The 23,541-nt window shown below is 41.2% G+C and overlaps 2 protein-coding genes across 3 annotated transcripts in view; one reads left to right on the top strand and one right to left on the bottom strand.

The window, feature by feature from the left end:
- The window catches only part of NIPBL (NIPBL cohesin loading factor), a 4,951,262-nt gene that overhangs the window by 3,484,270 nt on the left and 1,443,451 nt on the right, over window positions 1-23,541 (top strand). Inside the window, exon 30 of the mRNA XM_044076429.1 lies at window positions 2,149-2,247. Within this exon, the coding sequence (XP_043932364.1) occupies window positions 2,149-2,247 (99 nt within the window). The remainder of the gene's footprint in view (window positions 1-2,148; window positions 2,248-23,541) is intronic.
- The window catches only part of IST1 (IST1 factor associated with ESCRT-III), a 1,439,276-nt gene that overhangs the window by 653,773 nt on the left and 761,962 nt on the right, over window positions 1-23,541 (bottom strand). The gene's annotated exons all lie outside the window — the stretch shown is intronic.

Raw genomic sequence — 23,541 nt, 5'->3', positions numbered from 1 at the left:
TGTAAAAAGAACCATTGATTAAATTACACCAGTCAATGCTACCGCAAATAGTTCCATGGAAACCAAGGCTGTTTAAACCTTCAGCTGACTGCCTCCCTCTGATGATGAGACATTGGTGGTACATCAAGGGATATCAGCCAGTGCCGTCTTCATATTTTTCTTGCAGAATTTCCAAAAGTGCATGGTTTTAATTGCTTTGTCAGTCCAATGTGTCATCCTCCTGGCAGGGATTTCAGCAAGTGCTCCACTGGAAAAATCTTTTAATTGCCTTGTTAGTGATTTTGGATTTTATAGCTGTGTAATAATGCCTCTGAACATGTTAATAATTGCTTTGACTGCAGGAAGCAAATCCCACACACGCATTTTCATTCCTGTTTCATTTGTCTATGCTTGCAGCACAATATTATCACTTGTCCACATTGTGCTAGTTTTAACAGTAAGGCGGTCTGGTGTCATGCATAGTCTTCTCCAGGGTTGTCTTGCTAAAAGGAAGCTGTATGCTTGATCACATTATATTCTGGCATCTGCCAGAATTTCACGTTGGCACTTGTTGAAGCATAAGCACTTGGAGAAGCACCCTAGGAAGCAACACAAAAAACTGAGGCCAGCCTTTTGGAATCTAAGGATTTTCCCTAGGTCCAGTAACACCGAGATTGGAGATGTGCATTCACAGCACACCTACTTAAAGGTGGTTACTGACAAAATCTGTGGCATAGCCCCTTTGAAGGCTGCCCCATGGCTAAACACTGTCAGCCAAATCTGCAGTGCTGCTTCTCAGTCCAGAGCCACCCTAACGGCTTCTGGAGCCAACACTACATTGTTAGCAAAGGGGAAAGCTGAATGCCTTGTTTGTGAGCAGGTTTAAATATTGTGCATCCTCCCACAAATCTAGCACTCTAAGGTGGTAATGCCTCTGCAACTGAGACTGTAGATGTCAAGACCATATTCGTCATCATCTCAGCCTAAGATGGACAGTGCCTAATCCCACCCTTGTACCAAAGCTGCATTCTTAGACTTTTTCCAACTGGCACAAGATTTCATGTGTTTTTTGTTTTTTTTTGTTTTTTAAGTTTGCTTTGGAAACTTCTAAAGTATCAAGGACTTTCTCCTAAAAGGAGTGAAACTACCCCAAAGCAGGTTTCACAGGCAGATGAGCTGGTATATTTAAAAAAAAAAAAAAACAGATGTCTTCTTTCTCATATGGCGAGGACTTTCATATCTACAGTTACCTAGAGTTTGTGCACTTCAACCCTGGTGTAAGGAATACTGTGCATTGACAGATGTGGGTGGTATTCCCTGAGCTTCAGAGCTTTTGATTTTGATTGAGCTGTGTTACAATGTTTCAAGGATCATCTGATGTGATGACTTCCATCCTAATCTGTTTTCCACAAACACTGGTAGATGAATGCAGTGTGTGTGTGTGTGTGTGTGTGTGTGTGTGTGTGTGTGTGTGTGTGTGTGTGTGTGTGTGTGTGTGTGTGTGTGTGTGTGTGTGTTCAAAAAACTAGGGAAGGGAGGTGATTCTTGAATATGCTGGACAACTGAGACACTTCTGTTGGTTTGGTGTGTTAGAATACTGTAAGCCATTCCTTAACTAGGATAAACATGTTTCCCAATTATTGAAATTGGGCATCCCTAAAATGTATTTCCTCATTAGTTAAATAATTGTAGTATAAAGTTGATAATTTTCTTGGGAAATTGGTCTTGCAGTATTCATTTCATTTCTTGCACTGGCATAGTAGCTTTTTGCTGCTGCTAGATGAAGCTGTACCATTTAATGCTGCAGTTCCCCCTGTGGAAAGTAGCACACTTTAATAGTTGCAGGGATTGCCAGACACATTAACTTCCCTATTTGCCCATAAGAATTGAAAAATAATGATCTTTAGCATGTGTGATTTCAGGTATAACATGACCTTCTGAGTGTCTATAGTCGATATTTAATTGCTTCACTTAGTCAAACCTGTGGAGTATCTTCAGTGGAAGTATCCTCACAGACCATTCCTTGCTGTTAAACAACTTTATTGAGCCCTGTAATGCAGTATTTGTTTTGCATTTTGTTTTCTGAGTTAAGATTAAATTGAGTGCAGGTTAGGTGGAAACAGTGTTAAACTGCATAATAAAAAGTGGTTTATTCTATTTGTTTCACAGAAATTAGTACATGAAACATTCCAGAAACTGTGGTTTACCCCTACCCCCAGCCATGACAAAGAAGCAATGACCAGGAAAATTCTTAACATCACAGATGTTGTGAGTAACAGTTTACTATATTTTGCATGCTGCTCTTATTAATACATGAGCTAAATCTAAATAATCAATCTGGTATTGTAGAACTGTGTCGATCATTGAAGTTAAAATATGTACCAGTTGAGTTTCTTTTTTAGAATTTGTGTAGCTGCCACTAAGAAAGGTACCAAAGAAATTATTTTTGTGTTTATTCCTTTGCCACCACGAGGAACAAAGACCTAAGTCATTAATACAGTCGTGAAATGTTGTAGACTTTCTAAAGTAATTATGTAAATTATCTCTTGAAATATTCTGTTGTAGATTTCCAGAAATGCAGAGTGGTGTGCATTTTTTTTTTTATTTCTGTTTTACATCATGGTTACATGGTACTGATACTGGCAGTTTTCCACTGAAGTAGAAACTTCATAAGCATAACTGTTGGGCAGAGATCCCCACCACCACCACCACCAGCTTATTTGTGTTTATGGATTATTCTACAAGGCACTTTCAGAGACGGACTTGAAGCGCAACTGCCATGTTTGGAACTAAAGTAGTCAAAGTACAAGTAATTGTTATTAAGTAAATTGGTCTAAATCACAAAATTTACAGATGGAGACTACAGAAATTAGCATGTAGCTGCAGAGTAATGTTTGATGGTAGTTTAGCTTTCTTTGTACTGTAATGCCTTTGATTTTTGTTTTGCTGTTTTGTGATTGGACCACTGGCCACTTTTTCAGCCACAGCCTAGTTGCAATAAATAGACACAATATAATAAAAAATTTAGACAATTCAAAGCGTGTCAGTCAGACAGTTTTGCATTTAAACTTGCAGTGGTGCCTTGAGCCTTTACAGCTTCATACTTCATATAGGCTCAAATCCTTCCATAACATATTCCTCGAATGTACTGCAGGTTTTGGTCTGCTTGAAAAGTTAGCTGCCTATGTAGCAAGAATGATGTTTAATTCATGGTATCTGCTTAAGTCTTGTTTTTAAATCAGGAGCATTTCATCAAACTGCTACTGTAGAACAGCTCTAAATGAAATGTTAGTTATGCTGCATTACAAGGAGAGAATACTGCAATTTTTATAACTTATTAGTAAAAGTGGTACCCTTCAGGAAAGTAACCCAGTGGAGAGTTGTAAGTAGAAATTGGTGATGTAGTTCAGACACGATGAAATTAGCTACTGTTTCCCAACTACAGAGCTTTTGCTTCACTCTTAAAATAATTTGCATCTGTCAGCTTATTTATATTGATCAGCCTGTTGCTATCTCACCTGTAGTACACATCAAAATATTCATTTTACATTTATCCATAACCTTTTTTCCCCTCAGTTTTGCACATGGTCCTGGGATGTCACAATATTGACAATCCTCTAAAGCCAATGTTCACATCATCTTACATAGGAAGTGTAGTGATTAGCACTGCTGCCTCATAGCACTTGTTTTCTAGTTTGGTTCCTAGGTAAGGTGCATATCTTATAAACCAGCCTACTTCTTGTGCAGGTTTGAATAGACCTGGTGCACAGAAATACCCCATCACTTACAGTAAGTGCAAGGTACTGTGTGGCAGCCAGTTTAAAATGGTGCATTGCCTAAACCAATTAATAGCACTACTGTGGTGCTGTTGTATTTTGGTGCTGTGACTATGCTCATAAGATCAAGAAGTAAGCACATCATGCAGCAGCACCAGAAAATTAACTGATATGGTGTGCTCAAAAGCTGGAATGGAGAATTTGGAAGGGGAAAGTTGTGCTAAAGGAATAGGTAACTCTTGTGGATATCTTGAATGAGGGTTAGTTGTCTCTGTAGTAGGACAAGAGTTGAAGGTGGAAAGTTGTTGTGTCTTTCGGCTTTTCCCGGTTAGGGGTCGCCACAGCGGTCCACTAATGATTGGCAGTTGATTTTTGCGTGCTGGTGGAAAGTACAGATTAAAAATGTGTAAGACTTTACATTGGTCTTCTAATTTTACTGCAACACTATGTGTGAGACATGTTCATGTTACATAAAAGTTGATGCTAGCTTTTGAAGTTGCACTGCAGGTTCATTTCATTTTCACATGGTAGCATTACCATTTTTCCTGCTGCTATAGGAAGAGTTAAGAAATGTGCTTTGCAGACTGCAGGAGTATTCTGATTTTCCCCTTTTTGTTTGCGACTGGATTGTAGTCAGTCACTCGTTGCAAAAGAGGATGACGAGGGCAATAGAATACTAGGCTAGGTATGAACAGGCTTTTATCTTCTAGGTCTGAGGATATTTCTCAGTATTGTGCGGCTTTTACACCAAGACTAATGATTAGTGTTGTAGACATCGTCTAAAAAATTATTTGTTAGATAAATTATTATGCAACTGTAAGAGGAAGGTTGATTACTTTTTTTTAACTGGGCAGAAAGAAAAAAAAAGGTGTTCACAGCTCAGGCCTTTGAAGTTTGTAGTTCATTGTTAGACTGTATTGAATTTGACATGAGCAGAATTTTCAAGACAGATCTCTGAACTTCTGCTGTTTACTGTGTCCTTCAGTCCTAGTGTAGCCTAGCTCTCATTTAAGGAATTATTGATTCATGAGCCGAAGTCATCATGTAGCTGCAGTTTTTCTTTGGATGTTTACTGTTGTACAAATTAACATTTTATTTTACTGACATTAAGTTCACCACCATTCAAGCCTTTGAAAGCTGTGGTACCCTCTCTTCCTTCTTGTGTGTGGCAGTGGATACAGCAGACTTTCTAGACAAGTTTGTTAGCATTTGCTGTTATCGCTGTGTCATTCAGTCCCAATATGGACCTCATCATACCCAAGGAATTGATTAGTGAGTTCAGTCTGCATCTTTGCCCCTTCAAGTATGTGCATTTACTATTTTCGCTAAGGCAGTAACTCCCATTCTTATGAATATGAAAAGAAGTCTACTAATGTCCAGTCCATTGAAGACATTAGTTCCATTTAGCCATTGTGTATGGGACTGTCGTGTGTGTGTGTGTAGTTGAATATGACTTTGCTTTTGATAGGCAGCTCTGTTATTTTTTGATGCTATAAATAGTAAATATAAATATTTACTGATTTATTAATTAAATCACTACTGTGTTTCTGCAACAGTAGGCATTTGTTGCAAGTCAGATATTCACATTTTATTTTACTAACTCCTCAGCTGGAAAGTAATACTGAATTATGAATTACATCCCTGTGCTGTGACTCAGTTGGTACACAGCATTTTATCAGATTGCTGTATTCGTTTTCCTCTTAGCAGCTAGACCAGTAAACATTTATATTAGTACCAGTAGCACAGCTTAAGACTACCACTTTTGTGAGTCATAAATAACTATTCCAAAAAAAAAAAAAAAAAACTGAACAGCATGGGCACATACTTGAGCAATATAATAGCAGTAAAGCAAGTGAAAAGCACACTTTCTGGTTGCAGTGACACTGGCCATGGTAGCAAACAGCAAGATCACTCATTTACTTTCATTTCAGAATTTGATGGGTGATCATCAGGCTACCAGTCAGTAAACTGTTTGCATTTCACTTGCTGATAGTTGTGCAGCAAGTTGTCTGTACTGCACTTCTACCTTTTCTTCATTTGGGTAGAGTAGATGGCTTTCTACTGAAGTAATCTCTCCAGTCAGATACCTGATTTATTCAGATTTAAAGTCTATCCTCCTCATCCCCATTTGTATACATATCTTAACATGTTCAATGCTTTTTCCTTTGCCTGAGCCACAACAGTCCTTAATAACTAGTTGTCATTTCAATAGAAGAAAGACTTGCAAATTTGTAGGTTCTTAAACACACTCTTAAATGTCTGCATTGTGAATGGACTGTTTTCATGACTTGACTGGTATAAAGTGTATGACAAATTCTGAGGACTAATGTTTTTTTTAATAACAGCTGATGTCCTCCTTTTCCTGTGTTGCAGAATTCTAAGTGTGGGATTCTCCACCTCAGGTGACCCGAATGTCTGCTCCTATACAAAAGCTTAAGCCTGGTTGCTGCAGGTGCGTTGGACGTCTCACACAGGGCCATAAACCAGGGACCTTAAATATGATGTCTGCACACACAGACCTCAGAACATTTCAGCTGCAGACAACATCACATCGATCGCTTAGTTCCTACACTCGAAGACTTCTAAAAAAGCTAAGTACTCCGTTGGGGAAAGTTTCCGTTTCTTTGCTTGAGCTTGGTTAGCTGTAGTTATCGGTAGCCAATGTCAGCTAAAGGCGGCAAATGCTGTTCCGGGTGTCAGATACTGCATAAAGGATATGCATGACCATTGCGTCTTTAGTCTAGGGAAGGAACACTACCATACTGCTTGTTGCATTTGTCACTCTTTTGTTCCAAAGACCCTTCATAGCCATCGGACCGCCCTTGGTTTATATTTAGAGAACCAATGTCTTAAAAAGCTTGTGCTCAGGATGGATTCCGAATCGGCTGTTCCGACTGAACCACCATGGAAAAAAGACAAAGTTTCCAGGCTTACCTCCGTTGTCTCTACCATCGGACATCCTGCCAGCTTCCGATCTAGGGGCTGAGGAACGTTGGATTGAACTGTCAACTTTGGCTCCCACTGAGGAAGCCGCTTCAGAAGTTATGGCCTGCGCATCCTCGGAGACTCCACAGACGTAGGTCCCTTCCGATGTTGAGAGGGGACCAGAAACGGATAACAGACACCATTTCCCGAAGCCCAGGCCTTCTCCCAGACCTATGCCTTCTAAGCGAAAACAAAAAAACAAACACTTGACTGTTAGCCCTGAAGGAGTCCCAGACTGGCAATTGTTTACTAATTCATTGATGCAGGCTTTTATGTCTCTTAGGCCTACAACCTCTTCTCCCTCCAATATTCCAGTGCGTTGGGTAAATAGAGAAAGTGCCAATGCGGGTGCCAGATACCCCATAAAGACGCCGATGATAGGTGTGGATTTTGCTTAGGCCGGGAGGACAACCATTCCTCCTGCTCAATTTGTCAATCATTTGTGCCAAAGATCCTACGCAGCCATCTGGCCACTTTAAACCTTTACCTAGAAAACCAACGCCTAAAATGGTTAGCCCTTAGAATGGATCCCACATCGGAGGCCGAACCCAAACCTCCGCGAAAGAAGGCCAAGACTCCTAGGCCTTCCTCGCCTGCTGCTCCGCTTTCCAACGCTTCCAACTGCCGATCTAGGAGTTGAGTGCTCAGCGAATCTGTCAACTTCAGCGACGACCCTTGAGAAAGCAGTTGCACAGCCGACAACCGGCATATCCTCGGAGCTTGCCCACACACAGACTACCGTCGATGTCGAGGGGGAACCAGTTTCTGTGGTACCTCTGACCAGGATCCAGACTTTGGAAATGTCTTCAAAATCTGATGCCAGGCCGTTTCCTATCTCCACCCTGATCAAAAAGAAACAAAAAACAAAGCCTACGTCCTCTTCTCCAGAAACCATACCAGATTGGCAGGCTTTCACTTCCTCTCTCATGCAGGCCTTCATAGCCATTAGGCCTTCAGCCTCACCCCCCTCTACTCTGCCTTTATTGAACCCTAGGCCTGCTTCTTCCCTCCCATGACCTCTCAAGTTAGGGAGAAGAGCATGATTCTTCCTTTTCTTCCTCAGAGGACTCCGTTTCATATACATCTCAGATTGCTTCTCCCCAGGAGTATTATTCTCCTGATGAGGAATCTGTGGAAGGAGATTCTTCCCCTGAGTATATTAACTTTGGTGAGACCATCACCAAGATGAAAGATTACTTCAAATGGGATATTTCCCAAATGACTGACACCCAAAAGAGGTACTTTGAGCTGCTTCAAGTGGAATCACCCTCCCCCTCAGCTGTCCCTCCGGTGCTTCCTGCTTGCTTGGATGCTTTTAATTCAGCTTCTTAGGCCCCAGACTCTCAACCTCCTGCCCCAAGCACCCTAACCAGTTCTATAAAGTGCCAGAGGAGCATAAATTTATAGTTAAACCTCCCTTGGCAGACCGAGCTGTTATTGCCACTGCTCCTCTTAAACAGTCTAGACTGCTGTCTTCTGCCTCCATCCTACCCACTGCTAAAGATAGCAAATATATGGATAGGATGGCAAAGAAGTTATACACATCATCCAGCTTTGGCATTCAGAGCCATAAATTATCAGACCCACATGACTAAATATGCTCTAGACTTAGTGTCTCGAGCCTCCTCCATGCTGGCTTCTATGCCTGACATTGCCTCCAAACTGTCCTTGGCTCAGGAAGTAGCCCGGCACGCAATCACATGCAGCTACAATGCTGTAGAAGCATCTGCCCGCTCTGCAGCATCTGCTTCTGTCATCAGGAGATAGCCCTGGCTGAGACTTCAGAATCTACCTGAAGACTTAAAGTCCAAAATCTTGGAAAACCATCCTGAAAGGTCTGGACACTGCATCCGTCATGGAAGCAGCCACATGGTCCATTATCCACACTTTCACCAAACATTACAAACTGGACAAAGTTTCCAGAGCAAGGGTAGGATTTGCCAGGACCATCCTATAGGGCTTTGTAGAATCCTCTTCAGCATCCACCTCCCTTTCATGCATTTAAGCTGTGGTACTCTCCCACAACTAGAATACTGCAACATAGGAATAGAAGGAAATATAATATTTATGTAAAATCTTACCATAACCATAGATGTCCTTCTCTTCCACATTGCAGTATTTCTTCCCATCCACCCTTACCCCCTATACTTTCTCCTTTAGTCCCAACTAATTCCTTGATCTACCTAAGCTACTGAAGGACACCAAAGGGCACACACCTGTCCCCACTGGCATTCCTCCTGCTGGACTTTCTTTTCTGGCTGCTGGCCTTCAAGTTCTGAGGATTGTGCATGTAGACATCACATTTAAGGTCCCTGGTTTGTGGCCTTACGTCTGACGTTCCACACATGCTGCAACAGCCAAGCTGAAACTTTTGTATAGGAGCCAACGTACAAGTTACCTGAGGGCAGGAAATCCCACAACTAGAATAATGCAACATGGAAGAGAAGGACATCTATGGTTATGGTAAGATTTTACACAACTATTCTTTATTGCTTTCTCACCTGACTAGCAGTCCAGACTGATTCCTTCTGCATCCCTTCTGCCCACTGATAAGGATAGCAAAAGCATGGACAGGAAAAAGTGTACATCTCCTCCACGCTGGCCTTCCAAGCTATCAATTACCAAACTCGCAAGGTAAAATATGCCCTGGACCTAGTTTCACAAGCCTCTACTCTCTTGGCTGCCACCCCTGACTGCCCTACCAAATCTGCCATAGCGTCTGAACTGTCACTGGCTTCTCACGTAGCTAGACATTCTATCAAGTGCAGTTATGATGCTGCAGAGGCCTCTTCAAGGTCTGCAAATTTTGCATCAGTTCTCCACAGATACTCTCGGCTGTGCCTACAACCACTCCCTGAGGATTTCAAATCCAAATTTATGTACGCTTCATTAGACCATAACCTTTTGTCGGGAGAACTCCTTCCTCCTGACCCCCTCCGCTTACCAGGCACAGGAGAGAAACCAGGAGGCAAACATTCTCCAGACCTGCTTCCTCTCAACCTACTACAAGACAGCCTTTTCAGGATAGGAGTGCACACAACAATGCTTGACTGCCTTGCTCATCTACCTTGGTCAGCCCGCCTACACCACTGCCTCCACTTTGGAAACAAATCACATCAGACCAGTGGGTACTGACTATCATTCAAAATGGATACTTCCTTTCTTGGAAGGAAAAACCCATCCCAAGGCCCATGCCCTTTCCACCCAAAAATAAAATTCACCTCTTCTCCCATTCTAATAGACCTCCAAAAATTAGGAACAAAAGAACCTGTTCCTCCAGGGCAGGAAGGAAATGGATTTTTACTCGAGACTCTTTCTGGTCACCAAAAAAGATGGGCCTTGGAGATGAATACTAGATCCATCATTTTTAAACCAATTCCTAAAGGTACCATCTTTCAGAATGCTATCCCTTCAAACTCTTCTCCCTTTAATACCAGCCCAGGCCTACATGGCCACACTAGATCTAAAGGAGGCTTATCTCCATATTCCCAAAAAAACATCCAACAGAAAATTCTTAAGTTTTACTGGACCCTGCTCTCATTTTCAGTTTACAGCCTTGCCCTTTGGCTTGTCTACTGCACCCAGGGTCTTCACAAAATGTCTATCCCCAGCCATTGCTTACTGCAGGACAAAAGGAGACCAAATCTATCCATAGCTAGATGACATTCCCCTTCTAGCAGAAACAGAACACTTCCTCAAAACTCATCCCGGGTTCTCCAGCTTCCTTCTACAAAACCTGAGTTTCACCCTCAAAACAAATCCTCCTGACTCCCACAGCAAGGCAAAATCTTTCTGGGCTACAGGATCAGGACAGACCTGATGTGAGCTTTCCTTCCCCAGGGCAAAGTGCTGTCCCTCTCCAGTCATTTCCAAAACCTTTTACTAACTCCCCAAATGTCTGCAAGCAAATTCAAGCAACTCCTGGGGCTGATGGCAGCAACCATCCCTATGCTTCCCTTAGCAAGAATGCACAAGCGAAAGTTCCATTGGTACCTGAAAAACGTGTGGTCACAACACCAACATTCCCTAGAACAACTAAATTCCATTTTGCCCTGCCTCAAAGCAGAACTAAAGTGGTAGATTCAACAAATCCTTCACAACCCGGGACTACCTCTTCAAATGTCCTCCCCAACCCAACTTAGGCATACAGATGCATCAGATCTAGGGTAGGGAGCCACCTGCAAAGGTTTCAGGGTACAGGAGGCATGGAATCTTACCCTTCAAAAGAAGCATATCAATGTGAGGAAACTGACTGCAGTTCTTCTGGGCCTGGATGTTTTCCTTCTTATTCTCTAACCAGGGCACCTTCAAATATTCAGAGACAACACCAAGATAATGTGGTATCTCAACAAACAAGGAGGGACCAGAGCTTTACCTCCTTTGCAGGATAACTCTGCAAATTTGGACTTGGCCTCCATGCACAACTTGACCCTGCAGGCCTCATGCATCCCCTCTCAGGACAACAAACAAACTGATATTCTCAGCAGAACATCCTGTATATAGCACAAGTGGATGCTGAACAGGGAGACCTTTCTAGACATTGTCCACCGATGGGGCACACCTGAAGTGGATCTGTTAGCTTCCCTCCAGAACAGACAACTGAACAAATTCTGCACCAAGGATCACTCTCCACTTGCCTGGAGGGTGGATGCTTTCAGCATTCCTTCGAAGGGTGTGTTTCTATATGCTTTTCCACTCTTCCCACTAATTCAGAAGATCCTACTGAAAATCAGGAAGGACAAACCAAAAATCTTGCTGGTGACTCCCTACTGGCCAAGGCAACACTGGTTCCCCCTACTACTCTCATTAGCCAAGGACACTCAGCACAAGTTACCCTACAAGGTGGACCAACTCACACAACAAAAGGGATCTTTAATTCACCCTCACCAATAGATGTTAGGCCTAACAGTCTGGGTGATAAACTTCTAATCCCTTTCAGACACCACTACTCAGAGGACATGCTTTCTCTCCTGAGGGAGGCCAGGAAACCTGCTACTAGGAAATCATATCTATCAAAGTGGGAGAAATTCTCCAAATGGGGTCTACATAAGGACAGGGACCCCAGCCAGGCAGACCCATCCCTAGTCCTAGCTTATATGTGTGAACTCATTAAGGATGGCCTTTCCTACTCTTCTGTGAAAGTCCACCTTTCAGCAGTTTCAGCTTGCTTGCCTCTAGATCCCCCTTTGATATCCAGGCTGGATGTAAAACCTTTCCTGAGTGGGGTCTTACATATCAGACAACCTAGAAAACCCATATGTCTACCTCCTGGTAATAACATAGCAACCATGGAAATATACTTTACTGGCTTTCCCATAACCTGCCTCAAGAAACCATTATCCTAGGTGACACAAATATTGACTGAAACTGCTTCTGCAGCAGCCTCCCCTCAAACCATATTAACCTATATGGGTATTCCCAAACCATTACCTCCCCCACCAGGATAAATAAATCCAACAAAAATCAACCTTACTAGACTGGATCCTCATCAACCATCATCCTCACATCTATGACTCAGGGAACCCTTCCTGATGATTTAAGTGACCACTCTCTTACGTATATCATCAGACATAAAATCAACTTGCCCTCCCCAATATCCATTAAAAACATCAGGTCTAAAAAATACTTTAACCCTGAACTTTTCCAGATGGAACTAAGAGCATGCAACTGGTCACCCCTACAAAACCTACCTTTAGATGAAGCCGTTAGTTATTTTAACTCCAACTTCCTTGCTATCCTCAACCACCATGCCCCAACCAGACTAGTTAGAACTAAAACCAAACATGCTCCCTTTCTAAGGAAATCAAACATAAAATCAGTGCTAGAAACAAACATTGGTCAAAATGGAGGAAAACAAAAAACCCTGTAGACCAACAAACATTTAGACAACTAAGAAATTAAACTAAGAAAGCTATAATATCTGACAAAAAAAAACTACTACCTCCAACCCCAACAAGCCAGTCAAAACAAGCCGCAGAAATTTTGGTCTAGTGTCAACCAACTACTCCACCTAGGGCAATCCACTACTCCAAACCCTCAAAATACTGAACACAAATCACCAATGAATATAGCTAATGCTTTTAACACATTTTTTACTGAAGCTATACAAACATTAGCTAGTCAACGGTCACCTAACAACTTCACTCTACCTTCCAAAGAATCAACCTTACCCCCTACTTTTCATTTTCAACCCATCCTAACATCATATATTTTAACCCTTCTACAGAAACTGAAACCATGCTCCCCCTCAGCAGACCAACTACCTGCTGAATTCCTACAACAATCCACCAAAGCTATTGCCTATCCCATTTCTATCCTGCTCAATAGAACTATTACTGAAAGTCATATTCCCAGTTTATGGAAAATATCCCATATTATCCCCCTCCACAAAGGACGACAATCCACTGAACTCTCCAATTACCGCCCTATTGCCCTCCTCTCACCTCTGGCAAAGGTCATGAAAAAATGCATTTACAGACAATTACTTAACCATCTAATACATAACCTACTAGCCAACTGTCATCATGGTTTTAGACCCTCACATAGCACTACTACTGCCCTTCTTTCCTTCACAGATTATGTTAACAACAACCGCAACCTTAACAAACTCTCTTCTGCTCTATTCATTGACCTGTCTAAAGCTTTTGACATGGTAAATCACCAAATTCTCATCATTATACTGAAATCCCTGTCACTGGATACATCCTCCATAAAGTGGTTCCAGTCCTACCTGGATAAAAGACAACAGGCTGTACTATGGCACAAGTCTCTCTCTACTCACCTACCCGTCAACCTTGGAGTCCCTCGGGTACATCCTTGGATCTCTACTTTTTTCCGTATTCATCAATGACCTTCACCTTGCCATCCCCCAGGCTACATGCATACAATATGCAGATGACTCTACACTGATATGCTCAGCCCCCTCCCCTTCTGAACTTCTCTATCTTACCCAACAATTATTTAACACAGTTGAGCAATGGTTCACACACAGATGCCTTCTCCTAAACCCCAAAAAGACTAAACTCCTCCTTTTCTCTCCTACTAAGAAATCCCCTCCATTGGATTTCTCAGTTAACTCTACCAATAAAACCATTATATCCCCTGTACCATCCACCAAACTATTAGGAGTCACCATTGACAATAATCTGAACTTTGACATCCATATTAACAATACTATAAAAACTGTAAACAAAAAGCTAGGCTCTCTCTATAGGATAAAATCCTTTCTCCTACCTTCAGCTCGAACCACTATAGCACACACCCATCTAATCTCTTCTCTTCTTTACACCTCACCTATTTTTATTAACCTATCTAAAAATAATCTTAACAAATTGGAAATGTCCTACAATAATATTGCTAGATTTGCAACAGGAAACCCATTTAGAACCCATCACGGCCTTAATTTAAAGCAGCTAGGATGGCTTGAACTACAAAATCTAATTAAATTCCATCAGCTAACTATAGCCCACAACACTCTTTACAAACCTTCCAAAACACCTATTCTCTCCACACTTAATCACTCCCTATAAAAACCTGCAATCTTTAAGGTCTTCTCAGAAACTTCTAGTACATACTACTAAAACAAACAATAAAGCTGGTGACTCCTTTTTTTCTAATATAGTTGGAAAAGCCTGGAACCTCCTTCCAAATGAACTCTCCACACTTCCCTCACTATCCTGTTCCAAAAACAAATTGAAAGTATTCCTCAAAACACACTGGTTATGCCCATGCCCTAAACCTGACTAGTCTAACTGTCTCTATATACTCTACTCTTCCTAAAACATCTAATCATTAAAAGCAACTCCTTCCTTTTTTAAACTGTTACTAATTATCTCTTGACTACCTTGATTGTGTTTACATGCCTTTATTATGCCTGTATTCTGCACTGTCAATTTAGATTGTACTTGCATCCTTTGTTATGCATGTATTCTGCACCGTACATTTTACTGTGATAACCTGTTATACATACTGTTAATAGTTTTTATCTAGCTCATATATCCTTAGATGATGATGTGTTAATTTTGTTGCCCTAGCTTGGAGCTTAACTCCCCGGGCCTCTACTGAAAATGGACATGTATCCAGTTGGACTAGCCCGGTAAACAAATGTAAAATAAAATGATTACATAGCTTTTATATATGAGGTTAGTTAGACTAAGTCAATATTTACCAGACTCCATAGCTGAGCCACTCTTGTGTAATGGCATTGTAATGCGTTACCTTGTTTTAAGGGAATTGGAAACACAGGTGACCGTGGCTAATATGTCTGTGCTATCCACAGGACTCTCTTGTTAAGCACACTGGATTGAGCTGCTCATGCTACTTAGTACAGCATAGCCGGAGACTTTCATGCTTAGCTAAAGCACTGCAATTTTGCAGACAACTTTAAGGTATCATTTCTTCATGTTCCACACTGACTATTGTCTTTTTTTGGATCTTGAGTAGGCGAAACTGCAAAAAAAAAAAGTGAGCAAGAAAGGAAAACACTTGCTGCCTTTTTTTTTTTTTTAAACAAAAAACATATTGACAATTTTAGTTTCAAACATTGTACATCATAAACCATATTGACATTTTAGTTGCAAACATTGTACATCACTTATCTGTCCATTCATTGTCTGTCGAACATTACATAGCTCCTTCAAATCCTGCCTTCTTTTAAACCTTATTCCTGCTCTGTATATATTGTTCCCACACTTCTAATTTTTTTCTGTGCAATCTGCTCCTACCCTTTTCTAAAGATCCCAGTTCCATTTATTTTATCTCCATTACTATAGTCACTACTACTAGTACAGATGGTTTAGACTTTGATTTCCATTTTCTAGTAATTGTTTTTTTTGACAGCCACCATAATTAGACTCAGCAAGGCCTTACTATGTCTAGGCAATTCCAATTCTGTATCATAGCTCAAAAAATCTTTTTTTTTTTCCTTAGTTAAACCAGTTTGGCCACCCATTATTATTGACACAGTAGGCTGCGGGGAATCTTTAAAGTCTGCCAATTCATTACACTCCCAGAAAATATTTTCCCAATTACATCAATTCTCATCTTATCTCTACCTCACTCTACACCTGTCCAATATTTACTAACCTTAGACAATGTGATCTAAATAAGCTTGAAACCTGCTACAACAAAACTGCCAAATTCGCCACAGGGGCTTCCTACTCTCTCTCACTAGCAGAACTGGGCTGGCTAGAGCTCCCCCACTTCCTTCAATGGTACCAACTTGCTCACAAACTAATAAACCAACCACTAAAAGTCCCATCCCTCCAGAATCTACTCCAACCCTACATAACCACGAGACCACTAAGATCCAGCCACACAAACCTCCTACAGGTCACAAGAGCCATTAACTCTGTTGGAGAAGCATTATTCTCCTGCACTATAGCCAAACTCTGGAACTCCCTCCCATCCTCAGTTACCTCTACAACTTTTTTGCACCCACTTTAAATCCTTACTAAAATCACACTTCAAAACTTGCCAGATATGCCCTTGCAAACCCTCCCCCAATACCATCCACTCCCCCTCTCAGCCCCTTAGCAAGCTTGGCTACTCAAGTTCCCAGCTACCTACCACGTAATACTAACGTCTTGTAGCAACAACTGCTAATGGCTGTTATGTACTTCAAAAAACAGATTGTATCAATTGTTCACTGATGAATCTCAACTACATTTGTAACCATGTTTAGTATATGTCACCATATTTTAAAATTGTACTATGTTCTACAGCTGTTTTACATCTGTTTTCTTCTTGTCTTGCGTCCTTAACTGGACTAATGTCTATATTTAAATGCTATGTTTTTTAACTGTGTAATGCAAATAATACTTAATGTGGAGCTTTTCTCCCCGGGCCTCCACTGAAAACGGACCTGTGTCTAGTCGGACTCTCCCGGTCAACAAATGTAAATTAATAAATAAATAACCATCTTTCTTCCCCATGACACCACCGACATTTGCGGTCTACCTGAGAAAAAAATCTTTCAAGTCTACTTGGGGTTTAAAACTACCTATGTAAAGACTTCCAAGCAAAGGTCCTTAATCTTCTAGACTTTGTTGCATTTTTGGAAGACATGCATATACCCCCCCCCCCATTTTTTCTTACTGAATTGCTTATCCAGTCTCTTTTCCTAATGGGTTGGGAGGGTTGCTTAATGGCTAAGGTGTTTGCCTTACAAACACAAGCTGCAGGGTTTGAGTCTCACAATGGATAATTGGCTAGGCTTAAAATGGCTCGCAAGGGCAGTTAGCTTAGTACTAAACTATGAACCTATGAATCCTTTCTAACCTCCTCTGATTAATTCTTATATTTATCATGCAATATTTTGTATGCTACATTAATTATTCTTTTTTTAACAGCAGCTTCTGTTTTGGATTCTACTAAAAAGTCTGCCATTGCTGGTCTTTTGCTTTAGGATACCCCTATTTCTTTCTGTTTGCCTAAACTCTCACATCAGTCCTTGATGAGGAAGGCACCCTAGCCTACAGTCCAAATAAATTCTTGGCCTCTTCCCAATCTATTACCTTTCCCTCTATAATTATTTGCTCCCAATACCTTGGTTCCTTTGCCAGTTTTCTCCAAAAAAATACGGTCTCCTCTTTCATATTGTATGTGTCCCTAATTGCAGTCAACCGTATTGCCAGAATCTTTCTCCATTCCTGTGTTGGTTTAGTTCTTCGAATACTTTTGCTACTTTATGAATATAATATTCCGTATGGTTATTCTCCTCAAGGATCTGCATCCAAAATCCCAGTCTTTCCTTGCCTTGAGCCTCCCTCTGTTTCATCATCATCCATTTCCACTTAGGTTTCTGCTTGTGCTATACATAGAAGTCTTAACTGGGTAGCTGTGAATCATCCCTTCAAACCAGGTAATCCCAACTTGCCTTGTTCTATTGGAAGAATCACCTTATCCCACTTGACTCTTGCTGACTTCCCATCCAAGATAAAATCCTTAATCTCTTTATTAATTCCTATCCACAGCTTCTCCACTGGTTGATAAAAATATGCCTGACCTATGGTGGGGACTAAGGGGACTGAAAATAAATGACTGCTTCTGTCTTGCTATCCATATAACAGAGCTTCCAGTTTCTCAGTTATGTATCATCTTTTGTTTAGCCTCTTCTAGCCTATCCTTAGCTGCCACTCCAGAAACCTTTTAACCCATAACTCCTCTAAGTATTTCGTTTTGTCATTTCCCCATAAATATGGATGTTGCTGAACCAATTTGTGTGTGGGTACATAATTTATAGCTTTTGCTTTTATTTTAGCATCATTAATTTTGTATCCCGAAAAGATTTGAAACGGTCTCAAATGTTCCAGAACACTGAAATGTCCTTTTCTGTTTTTATCGGGTATAAAATTTCATTTGCAAATAGAGACAACTTTTCTTGAATACCAGACCAATTATATCTTTGAATCTCTTTGCCAGTGGTTCTAAATATAATGCAAGTAACAAAGGGGAAAGAGGACATCCATGACTGGTACCTTTGCATAAAAAGAATTGATCAGAGGGGAACCCACTCACTTTCATTTTTGCCTTTGATCCCTCGTATATCTTCCTAATGAACTTTATAATTTTTCAGGGAATGCAAATGCTTCCATTCCCCTCCTCATAAAGTCCCAGCTTACTCTGTCAAATGCTGTCTCTTTATCAAGACCCACCAACAACTGTAGTATTTTCTTGCATCCTTCTTCCCTCTGGATCATCAGTGTTCTGTTAATCTTGTCAAATGTATGCTTACCTCCACAAAATCACATTGATCCATATCTATCAATTTTGGCATCACCTGTGCCATTCTTTTAGCCATTATAGACATAAAACACTTTATAATTATAGTGTAGGATTGAAATGGGCCTGTATGAAGCTGGATCTGATGGGTCTTTACCCTCTCTAGTTATTACAGCCACCATCACTTTCTTCCAGTATGTTGCTGCTTTTCCTCCTCTTAAAATACTGTTAAACTTTCCAGATATTTATCAGTTGTTTTCCTTGCTAGCTTCCAGACTTCCACATGAATACCATCTGTTCCTGGGGACTTTCTGTTGATTGGTTATGGATCACCATTTTTATCTCGTCTGTAATTGAGCATCATCTACCTGTAACCTTGGCATGTTTAGTTATTCATGAACATTTCCATTTGTACCTTTTTTCTTGATTTCCATATTTTTTTGCTTTATACAGACTTTCATAAAATTTCCAAAATATTTCTAGTACTTCTACCGGATCTCTTATTTTCCTTGTTATAGGCTCCCTATGCTTGGTGACAACCCTTTCTTTCTGTTGCCTGAATTGTGCTAAAAGATTTAGTGCTGTAGCCTTATCAAAAACATTTGCTTAACAGAAATATTTCTAAACTCATACATATTGTGGATTTAATCCATTATTTTCTGTTTAGCATTCTGCAGTTGCTCCTCTTGTTTTGTGAGATTCCCCTATTCTGCAATACTTTAACATTTGTCAGTCCCTCTAAATAATTCTTGTTGCATCTCTTTCTTTTATTTCCATCCTATTTTTAAATTCCAGTTAATTTTATCCCGCTTCTTAGCTATATTTTCAAAAGAAATTTCTATCTTTTCTAATGACTTCTGAAGAATGTCCACTACCCCATTCCTTAAATTCCTCTCTCTTCAACAGATGGAAAAGCACCAGTGGCTCATTTTTATTACCATGCATTTTTATTTTAGTTATTGGTGAGTGATCTGAAATAGTTATTGGATGTGCATCAAACCTTTCAATTAAATTAATATGTTCCTGTGAAATGTAAGTTCTGTCTAGCCTAGCCTAGTTTTTGTATCTTCTGAAATATATAAATTCACTCTGAACTCGTACTACCGGATTCATATCTTCCATGCCAAATATTTTCATGAATTTCTTCAAAAATCTACTCTCCTTTTGTTATAGTTTTCCTTCTGGGCCCCCCAGATACATTTTCACTGCTGCAAATCAAATTCCAGTTCCTACCTATAAGTAGTAATCCCTGCTGAAAGCTGATTATTTTCCTAGAATTTTCTTCAACTCCATTGTAGCATTTTTATGTGGAATATAAATGCGTGTCACTGTAATCCTGCTCACTTGCCAGTAGCCCCTTAATACTACAAATCTGCCAGCATTCTCCTTTTTTTATCCTCTTCTATCACTATTGGAGCTACTATCGCAATTAATATAAGTACTCATATTTTCTTTGTCCCAGGTATTCACCTGAATAACTGTCCTGAAAAAGTACAGTTTTGTACCTACCATAAATGTAGATGTTCGAAGATCCACATTGCTGCAGTCCTTACACTTGGGTAGTCCGCTGTCCTCGGTCGGCCCGAATATCAAAGTATAAGGCTGACGTCGGTCAAGGCGCATTTGACTGACATCAGGACGTCAGGGTACAAATGCGCATGACCGACGTCATATCCTCAGTCTTTTCTTGCCCCAGATGTCAGAAGACCCTAGAAATAAAGGCCAAAACCAAAAGACAGCAAACCAACAACCAACCATCCTAGCACTAAAAATATGTACAATATGTACAATATATACAATATACACCCTATTTACAACCCAACCCACACAACCGCCTCTAACTACAGAGGGGAAGGAGGGAGGGTAAATCAGACTGCAGCAATGTGGATCTTCGAACATCTACATTTATGGTAGGTACAAAACTGTACTATGTTCTTCATCTCACATTGCTGCAGTCCTTACACTTGGGTAGAATCCCAAAGCAGAGGTAAGGGAGGATGGCCAAACTATAAGGAAGCAGGAGCTGCCAAAATGCCCTGCAAAACAGCAGTGGCAAAACCAGCCCTGGATTTAGAGTAAAGTGGTAGATGATAATGCCTAGAGAAAGTATGCACTGAACTCCAAGTAGCTGCCTCCAAAATATCCTTAGTTGCCACCTCCCTCAAAAAAGCTGTCGAAGTGGCAGTAGCCCTAGTGGAATGAGGCCTAATCCCAGCTGGAATTTCCTTGCCATGATGGGAATAACAGAAAGCAATACAAAACCCAATCCACTTAGAAATAGTTTGTTTTGACACAGGCTTGCCCTGAGAACTCAAAGCAAAAGAAACAAATAACTGCTGAGACTGCCTGAACCCTTTAGTTCTGTCCAAATAATACCGCAACTGCCTGTGTACATCTAAAGTGTGCAAAATCTTTTCCCCTTTATTTTGGGGGTTTGCATAAAAGTTGGCAAATGAATAGTTTGGTTTAAAGCCACACTAGAAACCACTTTAGGCATAAAGGAAGGATTAGTACGTAAAGATACCCTATCCTTATGGAAAATTAAGAAAGGCTCAACCGCCATAAGGGCCTGCAACTCAGAAACCCTTCTTGCAGAGGTAATAGCCAACAAAAAAGCAGTCTTCCATGATAAAAACTTTAAGTCAGTAGTAGCTGCAGGCTCAAAAGGTTGTAGAGTGAGTTTCTCCAACACAAAATTGAGATCCCAAGCAGGAGTAGGAGCTCTTCGTGGCTTACTTATATTCTTTGGCCCTCTAAGAAATTGCTTGAACAAAGGATGAGAAAACAATGGTGGGTCACAATCATAGTGAGCCGAAATTGCTGCAGCATGAACCTTAATAGAAGAGAAGGACAAACCTTTGTCCAGTAACTCAGTAAGATATTGAAGAGCCACACTCAAATTAGGCTCAGAAACATCAAAATCCTTTGCTGCACTCCAAAATAAAAATCTCTTCCATTTATCTGCATACACTTTCCTTGTACTAGGCCTTCTAGCTTCCAAAATAACATTCAAAACTTGCTGTGGAAGTGGAGGCCCACTATGGTTCAAGACAGAATATGCCAGGCTGTTAGGTGCAGAGAGTGAAGCTTGACATTGAGCAAATGACTGTCCTCCTGAGACAACAGGTGTGGAATCAAGGCAAAGGCCATGGAGGTTTCCGCACCAGGCTTCTCAGTAATGGGTACCAATGCTGTCGAGGCCAATCTGGAGCTATCAAAATCATCCTTGGCTTGTCTTGTCTGGCCTTCAGTAGTACCTTTGGGAGGAGAGGCAGAGGCGGAAAGGCATACACATGAAGATTGCTCCAATTGAAAGAAAGAGCATCCACTTTCCAAGCTGTGGGATGAAACCTTTTGTGCAAAACTTTGGCAGCTGGTGGTTTAGTGGAGAAGCGAACAGATCTATGTCTGGAGTTCCCCATGACACTGTCAATTTCTGAAATACATGAGGATCCAATTTCCACTCGTGGGGATCCATAATTTGTCTGCTCAACACATCTGCTAAGGAGTTCTGTGCTCCCGCAGAAACCTTGCCTGAAGATTTAGCTGTAAACTGAGAGCAGTCTCCCACAAAATCATTGCTTGCCTGCATAGGGATAAGAATGTGTTCCGCCTTGCTTGTTGATGTACCACATGACAGTTGTGTTGTCTGTTAGAATCAACACCTGCCCTGGAAGAAGTAAATCCTTGAAAGCTATTAATGCAAACTGGACTGCTAACATCTCTTTCAAGTTGATATGTAGATGTTGTAGTCTGGCAGGCCACTTGTCTTGTATCCACTTTCCATTCAGATGAGCTCCCAAGCTTTGTCTGAGGCATCTGTCGTTAGAATCTGACTCGCCTCTGGCCGGGTCACAGAGAGTCCCTTGTTTAGGTGACATTCCTGAGCCCACCACAAAAATTCCTTTTGAATGCAAGGTATTATTTGAATGACAGTGTCCAAATCCTGGCAGTGCTGTGTCCATACATTTTTGAGATACCATTGTAGCTTCCTCATATGCAGTTTGGCATTGGGAAGCACCAGAATACAAGATGCCATGAACCCCAAGGCTTGAAGGACTGTCCTTGCAGTCAGCCTGGACTGATGAGACAACTGATGAAAATAAAGGGAAAGATTCTTTTGTTTGTCCGGGGTCAAAAAGGCCATCTGGGATGCTGTATTCAGTCTCACACCCAGAAAGCACATGTCCTGAGAGGGTACTAGACTGGACTTTATTTCGTTCACAGAATACCCCAGGCATCTTAGCACTGCTATCACATAATCCAAATGATGAAGAAGCTCGTCCCTTCCTTGAGCCAGAATCAGGCAATCGTCCAAATAAGGATAGATCTGTATTCCTTTTAACCTGAGGAAAGCTATCACTGGAGCCAGAACTTTCGTGAACACTCTGGGCGCAGTAGATAAGCCAAAGGGCAATGCAGAGAACTGATAATGAGAAGTCCCAGCTCGAAAACGCAGATACTTCCTGCAACTCAGTCTGATAGGAACATGAAGATAAGCCTCCTTGAGATCCAAAGTTACCATCCAATGATCTTTGCCCAGCAGAGGTAAAAGCTGCTGTAACGCCAACATTTTGAACTTGGGAATGTCCAGATAAGTGTTGAGGATAGATAAGTCCAAAATTGGTCTCCACGTGTTCCCTTTCTTTGGTACTAGGAACAGGCGAGAATAAAATCCTAGGCCCACTTCTGGCATAGGGACCGGCTGAATGGCCCCTCTTTGGAGTAACAGAGAAATTTGCTTGTGAGCCTCTATTCTTTGTGGAGGAGGAACGTCTGGCATGCCTTTGAAAGGAGGCAAGGTATGGAAATAAAACCTGTAACCGTGGTGAATGATATCCAATACCCATCTGTCTTGGGTAATTAAACTCCAATTTTCTTTGAAAAGTGCCAACCTTCCTCCCAAAAGTGCTGCCAGATGAGAAGGTTCTGGCAGCTGAAAAGGTAGGTCATTGGGTCTGTTTACGAAAGGACTGACCCCTGCCCTCACCCGAAGACTGTGCAGGAGAACTCCCTGTTCTAGGCCTGAAAGAGCCCTGAGCTCTGCCCCTACCACGTCTAGATCTACCCCTAGACTGGG

The sequence above is a fragment of the Protopterus annectens genome, chromosome 1.part0 (assembly GCF_019279795.1).
Source record: "Protopterus annectens isolate FY-2018-M chromosome 1.part0, PAN1.0, whole genome shotgun sequence".
Lineage (NCBI taxonomy): Eukaryota > Metazoa > Chordata > Ceratodontiformes > Protopteridae > Protopterus > Protopterus annectens.
The sequence above is the reverse complement of the archived record's forward strand: the minus strand, read 5'-3'. Positions and strand labels throughout refer to the sequence as shown.